The 7,902-nt window shown below is 56.7% G+C and overlaps 2 protein-coding genes across 3 annotated transcripts in view; one reads left to right on the top strand and one right to left on the bottom strand.

The window, feature by feature from the left end:
* Window positions 1-595, bottom strand: part of TOGARAM1 (TOG array regulator of axonemal microtubules 1) — a 32,795-nt gene extending 32,200 nt beyond the window's left edge. The window contains exon 1 of the mRNA XM_027705400.1: window positions 19-595. Coding sequence (XP_027561201.1) covers window positions 19-595 — 577 coding nt within the window. The remainder of the gene's footprint in view (window positions 1-18) is intronic.
* Window positions 596-951: 356 nt separating this feature from the next.
* The window catches only part of KLHL28 (kelch like family member 28), a 13,987-nt gene continuing 7,036 nt past the window's right edge, over window positions 952-7,902 (top strand). Inside the window, exons 1-2 of one of the 2 annotated variants that reach the window (XM_027705394.1) lie at window positions 952-1,030; window positions 4,219-5,117. In XM_027705394.1, coding sequence (XP_027561195.1) covers window positions 4,219-5,117 — 899 coding nt within the window. In that variant the 5' untranslated portion in view covers window positions 952-1,030. Of the gene's footprint in view, window positions 1,090-4,218; window positions 5,118-7,902 lie in introns of both variants that reach the window. The other variant, XM_027705395.1, reaches the window with a different exon arrangement.

Here is a 7,902-nt window from a genome sequence, read left to right as displayed (position 1 = left end):
CCGCGAAGTTGGGGTCGCGCAGCAGCGCGTCCAGCAGCGCCACGAGCCCGCGCAGGGCGGCGGCGGGCGCGGCGCTCAGCGCGGCCGGGCTGCAGCCCTCCAGCGCCCGCCGCAGCTGCTCCACCGCCTGGGCGCGCCGCCGGTAGTCCCGCGGGTCCAGCAGCCGCGCGCGGAGCTCGGCGGGCACCAGCGGCAGCTCCGCACGGCCGGGCGGGGGAGAGTCATCCGCGTCCTGCCGCGGGTCGGGCGGCTCCGAGCCCGGCTCCGAGCCCTGCGCGGGGCCGGGGCGCTCAGCGTGCCCCGAGCCCTCCCGCGGGCCGGGGGGCTCCGTGTCCTTCGCATCCCCCCGCGGGTGGAGCGGCACCGTGCCGGGGCCCTCCCGAGAGGGGCCGGGGGGCTCCGTGTGCCCCGAGCCCTCACGCGGGTCGGGGGGCTCCGCGCCCTCCTCGGCGGGGCCGGGGGGCTCCGTGCCCGGAGCCTCCTCAGCGGGGGCGCCGCGCTCCCAGGCGCGGCCGCGGCCCCGCGGTCCGTGTGCGCTGGATGCCGGTGCCGGTGCCGGTCCGTGCCCCGGCCCGTGCCCGCCGGGCTCGCCCATGTCCCCGGCCCGCGGCCATGGGGCCCCTCAGGCCCCGCCCGGCAACGCCGCCGTCGCCAGGGGGCGCCGCGCACCGCGCCGACGCGGCGCGCACCACGTCGCGGCCACCCGGGGGGGGGGACGCGCACATATCTCCGCGCCGTCTCCTCAAGTCGGGGAGGGTGAAACAGAGCGCGACTGCACCGGCGATGGAGCGAAAAGCGGTTCTGAGGGAGCGGCGGGGACGGGGCACCGCTTGGGAGGGGTGGGGAAGCGAACCAGTAATATATCCCCCCCGCGCGCGGTGCAGGTGGTCCCGGCCGGGAAGGGGCAGGGGTGGGTGTGAGCGGCGTCCCGGGCGCCGATTGGCGGGGCGGGCCGGGCGGAAGTGACGTCGCGGGCGGTGAGGAGCGGAGTGAGCGGCGCTGCGGCCGGGCCGGGCCGGCACCGGGACAGGTGGGACCGGGATAGAGCACCGGGAGAAATCACCGGGATAGAGCACCGGGAGAGCCGCGGTACAGCGGGCAGCGCCGCCTCCTGGCGCGGGGTGCAGCGGGAGCGGGCGCGGGTGCTCGGGGGACCCGCCCTGGCGAGACCCCCGTGTGAGCCGGCAGCGGCGGAGCCCGGCAATCCCGGAAGGGTTTGGGTTGGAAGGGACATAAATCCCGTCCCGTTCCACCCCCTGCCGTGTTCAGGGACACCTTCTACGGGTTGCTCCTGGTCCAGCCTGGCGCTGCCGGGGATAAAGGGCAGGGATGAGGGCGCAAGAGCCGGTGGTGTTTTCGTGGAATCTCGGAATGGTTCGGGTTGGAAGGGGCTTGAATCCCGTCCTATTCCACCCACTTCCATAGGTGCTCCCAGCCCCGTCCTCCCTGCGGGGACTGTCCCAGCCCTGCTCCCTCAGCCCCGGCGCAGGCTGGGTTGGATTTGGGCACCAAGCGCTGAGCACGAACACACGGAGAGCGTCAATTCCGTGAGCAAGGCGCTCTCTGTTCGTATTTCTTTTTTCTTGCCCTTTTTGTGTGCGGGGTGTTGGACCCGAACCCAGCCCGGCTCTCAGGGTGTGGTTGGGGTTTGTGCTGTCTCGGGACTCCCAGAACCAGCCCAGTGGCTTTGCTGCCCCGGGAATTCCGGGCTCTAAATCGGGGCTTGCTTGGCAGGCACTGAAATTCCCCCTCGGGGCACAGAAGTGCCCGGAGCTCTCGCTGCTGGTTCCTTCTCTGCACACACGCTGCTTTTTGGCAGAGTCAGATCCCTCAAGTGAGCCAGCTCTGCCGGGTAACCTCCTTATTTCCAATAACTTGCTGTTCAGGATGAGTTTTAAGCCCAGCCTGGGAGAATCTGGCAGCCCAGAGCCCCGGGGTGACCGCTGATGTGAGCTGGGAGCACAAACCCCTGTACTGGGGTACCGTCCAGGGCTGGGTCGTGTTCCAGCTGCTGGTTCTTGCTGAGCAGTGGAATAAATACCAGCAAACTGTGGTTCAGGTGTGCAGGGGGTGGGAGAGGTTCTACCAGGGTGCTACAAAACCTTCTATATAGTTGTTTATAATTATATAGTTATAAAGCTGAGCTGTGGCCATTCCTTTTCCCTGCCACGTGTCTGTGTTTGTGCAATCAAGTTTTGACCAGAGCACAGACACAAAGGGGAAATAAAGTGTTTTAGCTGCTGAACAGCTTTTTTTATTATTTATTTTTTGAATTCCTCCAATTTGTGCTGCAAAACCCCGATAGGGAAAACATTGTATATTATTATGCCTTTTACAGGTGTGCTTAAAATACTTTCTTTCAGTTATTTTTTTCTACTGCAGAGCTATAATAGGAGAGCTTCTGTTTCTTTCCATGGGTAGGAGGTTTCCCTCCCTACCTGTGATCCTTCACATCCCTGTCAGTGCTTTATACTCTGCATTTAAACCTTGGCAACCCCTTTTGTTCTTTCAGATGAAGCACTTCTAAGTGGGCTCCCTGCAAGGGAGGTGTCAGTTAAGGAGCTCTAAAAATGATGAACTTATTGTTGAGACAGGAGGAGTGAGAGCTGGGAGATCATTTGTCGAATTGCCATGAAATCAGCAGCTCAGTGAAGGCTGGGGGGGAACAGTGGGGCTGTTTGTTGTGGTCCAGGAGCTGACACATCCCCCCCCTCCACCCCTGTGCAGGGATGGGGCTGAACAAAGTGGTGGGCAGCACCTTGGAATTGCAATGCTGCTGCAATTAGAGCAGGTATCCAAGTGCTTCCAATGGAACCTTTGGGAAGGAGGGTTTTGTGGAGCTGTGGGGAGGAGCAGGACCCTTCCCTCTGCATCCCCTGGTGATGGTGGGAGCGTGGGTGGCTCTCAGGGCTGGGAGGGGGTGAAGTGCTGGTAACTCCAGGATGTCCCCCTGGGTCCTGCTCCCTCAGAAGCTCCCTGGGAAGCTCCTCAGCAGCTCCCACAGTTGTCTCCTGGTGGAGGAGGGAGGCCCAGCTCCCAGCGTTCCCCAGCTCTGATCTCTGCCACTTCCACAGGGATTTTGTGGCAGTGGAAGCCATGAGGTGAGGTGAGGTGAGGCTCTGCTGAGCTCCATGCATCCAGAACATGGGAGCCTCTGCTCCTGCTTTTCCTGCCCCCCTGGCTCCGTGGGGCTGGTTTGCAGAGGGAAGGCATGGAATGGGAATGGAGGGCTGGGCCCTGAGAGGGGGGGCCCTGCCACAGCCTGGGAGAGGGGGGCACAGCAGGGCTGGGCTGCTCCCCAGGAGCACTGAGCAGGCAGGACTTGGGCTGCACAAAGGAGTTTTAGAACTTTTAAAACTTGGTCTAAATTAAGCCAGTTCTATTCTTTAGTTATCTCTTTACTTTTATTTTAGTCACTGTTCAGTTCTCTCAAATCCCTGACGTAGAGCCATGGAATGTCCTGAGCTGGAAGGGACCCCCAAGGACCATCCAGTCCAAGCCCTGGCTCTGCCCAGGACACCCCAACAATCCCCCCCTCCCTCAGAGCACTGTCCAAACCCTCCTGGAGCTCTGGCAGCCTTGGGGCCGTGCCCACTGCCCTGGGGAGCCTGGGCAGTGCCAACCACCCTCTGGGGGAAGACCCTTGTCCTGAGATCCAACCTGAGCCTGCCCTGGCACAGCTCCAGCCTTTCACTGAGTCCTGTCCCTGCTCACAGGGAGCAGAGATTGAGCTGCCCCTCAGGAGGAGCTGCAGCCCCCTGAGCTCTGCCCTCAGTCTCTTCTCCAGCTGAACAACCCAAGTGCCCTCAGCTGCTCCTTGTATGGCCCCTCCAGGCCCTTCACCGTCCTCACATCCCTCCTTTGGACACCCTCCAGCAGCTTCAGATCCTTCTGATATTGCAGTACCCAAAACTGAGGCTGCCCCAGTAGAATCCTGTCACGTAGTCCACGCATCAGATAACAGGCATTTTACTCCATAACAAAAAAAAGTGATGGTTGAGTTGTGTTTTTGATGTGGAGATGGATCTGGCACAGACTATTAATGAACATTTGAAGGTCCTGGATTTAACTCGCATGAAACAGCATCGCACGTGAGGGTTGAAAAGTTGAACTGGGGGTTAATAAACCTGATCAGATAAAAGCAGAAACGGTAGTGCTTGTTAAAATGTTCCGTGTGTGTGAGGGTGGAGCCCCAGTGACCGTCCCTGTGTCCCGCAGATGGACCCGTCGTCCCCGCCGTACCTGCTGGCCAAGCTGACCCCGCTGCACTCGGAGCAGCTCCTGCAGGGCCTCAACGTGCTGCGGCAGCACCGCGAGCTGTGCGACGTCGTGCTGCGCGTGGGCGACGCCAAGATCCACGCCCACAAGGTGGTGCTGGCCAGCATCAGCCCCTACTTCAAGGCCATGTTCACCGGGAACCTGTCGGAGAAGGAGAACGCCGAGGTGGAGTTCCAGTGCGTGGCCGAGGCGGCGCTGCAGGCCATCGTGGAGTACGCCTACACCGGCACCGTCTTCATCTCCCAGGACACCGTGGAGTCGCTGCTGCCCGCCGCCAACCTGCTCCAGGTGAAGCTGGTGGTCAAGGAGTGCTGCGCCTTCCTGGAGAGCCAGCTGGACCCCGGCAACTGCATCGGCATCTCGCGCTTCGCCGAGACCTACGGCTGCCACGACCTGTACCTGGCGGCCAACAAGTACATCTGCCAGAACTTCGAGGACGTGTGCCAGACCGAGGAGTTCCTGGAGCTCACGCACGCCGAGCTGGACGAGATCGTGTCCAACGACTGCCTCAACGTGGTGACGGAGGAGAGCGTGTTCTACGCGCTGGAGGCCTGGATCAAGTACGACGTGCAGGAGCGCCAGAAGCACCTGGCGCAGCTGCTGCACTGCGTGCGCCTGCCCCTGCTCAGCGTCAAGTTCCTCACGCGCCTCTATGAGGCCAACCACCTCATCCGGGACGACCACACCTGCAAGCACCTGCTCAACGAGGCCCTCAAGTACCACTTCATGCCCGAGCACAGACTGTCCCACCAGACCATGCTGATGACGCGGCCCCGCTGCGCCCCCAAAGTGCTCTGTGCCGTGGGGGGCAAGGCCGGGCTCTTCGCCTGCCTGGAGAGGTGAGGAAGGGGTAAGGGAGGGGTGGCTGTGGTGGCTGTGTTCACCCCAGGGCTCTTCGTCTGCCTGGAAGGGTAAGGAAGGTGTAAGGGAGGGGTGGTCATGGTGGTTGTGGTTGCCCTAGGGCTCTTCTCCTGCCTGGAGAGGTAAGGAATGGATACAGGGAGGGGTGGCCATGGTGGTTGTGGTTGCCCCAGGGCTCTTCTCCTACCTGGAGAGGTAAGGAATGGCCACATAGAGGGATGGTCATGGTGGTTGTGGTCACCCCAGGGCTCTTTGCTTGCCTGGAGAGGTAAGGAATGGATACAGGCAGGGGTGACCATGATCTCTGTGATCACCCCAGGGCTCTTTGTCTGCATGGAAGGGTAAGGAATGGATACAGGGAGGGGTGGCCATGGTGTCTGGGATCACCCCAGGGCTCTTTGCCTGCCTGGAGAGGTGAGGAGTGGCCAAGGGGGTGGTCATGGTGTCTGTGATCACCCCAGGTCAGGGTAACACACTCCTTGCACAGCTGTGATTTCAGAGTAGTCAAGGCTGGAGAAGACCTTCAAGTCCCCCCATATTTGCAGGCTTTCCTTCATGAGAACTCTTAAGCAGGGTTGTTTTTTTTTAACAAGCACAAGCACAATTCAAAATGCTTTTATATTTCATGAGTAACCTGAAGTGCTGCAGGGTTTTGGTTCTGCCAACACACATAGCTGTGGAATCATTTTCATTCTGTTGATTGAGTTAATAACATAGTTAATTGAAGTTTGTGTCTTGCTGCTTTATCGTTTCAGATATTTTCATTTTATGTGATTTTCCCCTGATTTATTATTATTCCAAAAAAATCACAAAAATTAACTTAGTATGCTTCCTGATAACTCAAAAATCCTTGGAATTTAAACAGATTTGTTCAGAGGAGAGCAAAGGAGAAGAAAAGGAGGCTCAGGGGGGACCTTCTGGCTCTGCAACCCCCTGACAGGAGGGGGGAGCCGGGGGGGGGTCGGGCTCTGCTCCCAGGGAACAAGGGACAGGAGGAGAGGGAACGGCCTCAGGCTGTGCCAGGGGAGGCTCAGGTGGGACATGAGGAGGAATTTCCTCCTGGAAAGGGTGGTCAGACCCTGGCAGGGGCTGCCCAGGGAGGTTTGGAGTGCCCAGCCCTGGAGGTGTCCCAGGAAGGCCTGGCCGTGGCACTCAGTGCTCTGGGCTGGGGGACAAGGGGGGCATCGGGCACAGGGGGGATCCATGGGCTGGGAGGGCTTTTCCAGCCTCAGGGATCCTGGGAAGGGTTTCTTGATGACGATACAATCCTGATTTTAGTCTGTGGGTGCCCTGTCTGTGCTGGCAGGAGCAGGTAAGTGCCCATCTGTCCTCCCTGGATTCCAGAAGGAACCTCCTGTTCCATCACTGGGGAGATCCCTGAGGCTCATCATGGGAGCAGAAGGATTTTAACAGAGAGAAGAATAGTTTTGTTTCCCCAAACTGGTGTGGCTGGGTTTGCTTTAACATGGCATTAACATTTCCAGAACTGGGAGTTAAACTGTCTGTGTGTCTGCTTATATCCATTTATACAAATATATCCATATCCATATATGCATACACACAAAGTGCTTTGATGTTGAGTGCCCTTATCAGCTCCATGAATGTTCCTTGTGCTCAGGGACTGCCTGAACTGGTTCCCCAGCTGGATTCTGGGATGTTCATTTGCTCCAAGATACTCTTTTCCATGGCAGTTCCACATTTGCTGATATGAATATACTCTTAAAAACCTGGGAAGAACCATATGTTCCTCTTCCCTGTGTTCAGAGAGGTTGTAGAAATTATTTCATTTTTTAAGGTTTTTCAATTAATTTATAGGGACCGACATTAAACTACATGTTAGATTTATAGATTTAAAAAATAAAGGGGGTTTTGTGCTTCATAAAAAAATCTGTTTGAGTGAATAAACTTGTCCTCTGATATTCTTCAGCTCTGCTTCTCTCCCAGCCTCTTCAGTGACTGTAACAGTGTTACCTAGCAGTGTAATTTGGATTACTTTGATTTCTTTTTTGCTTCTTCGTAACAAAATTCCCGAGAATGTATTTAGTCTACATTCTCTAACGCCAGCCTGGTGTTTCAGCAGCTCCTGCTTCAGGGTTTTTAGTGCCTGTCAGCCCTCCAGGGACCTCACGCTCCTGGATGGTTCATATTTCCTCTCTACTGGAGAGCCTCTTAATTATTGAAGTCGTTTATTAATTAAACGATTTGGGTAGATTGAATAGACTTTATATCGAGTAGGCTCAAGCCACTGTGTTCTGAGTATGATTAAAAGGAAATGCAATGAGCAGCATTTTAAAGGCAGATTTCTCAGATTACTTTGTTCTACGCTGACATTTTGTTTAAATTACAGAGTGCACGTAAAATGTGTTCATAAAACTGCAAATTATGCTTTCCAAGTGTATATTTGTGCATAAATATAGAACGTGGCTCCTCCTCTCTAATTTTCTCTTCTCTCTTTGATCTTGGTGGCTGTTCTTTTTTTTTTTTTTGTCTTTAAACTTACCCTTCTCATCCTTTGGGGTTTTAGTTGGGTTTTCTCACGTGATCCCTGTTTTCCTGTCCCAGCATGGAGATGTACTTCCCCCAGGACGACTCCAATTAGGTTTTACCACCTAATCCCCATTTTCCTGTCCCAGCATGGAGATGTACTTCTCCAGAATGATCTAGTCGGGTTTTCTCACATGATCCCTGTTTTCCAGCATGGAGCTGTATTTCCCCTAGGACAATCTAGTTGGATTTTCTCAAATGATCCCTGTTTTCCTGTCC

The sequence above is a fragment of the Neopelma chrysocephalum genome, unplaced genomic scaffold (assembly GCF_003984885.1).
Source record: "Neopelma chrysocephalum unplaced genomic scaffold, ASM398488v2 Primary Assembly neopelma1_329, whole genome shotgun sequence".
In the NCBI taxonomy this organism is placed as follows: domain Eukaryota; kingdom Metazoa; phylum Chordata; class Aves; order Passeriformes; family Pipridae; genus Neopelma; species Neopelma chrysocephalum.
The sequence above is the reverse complement of the archived record's forward strand: the minus strand, read 5'-3'. Positions and strand labels throughout refer to the sequence as shown.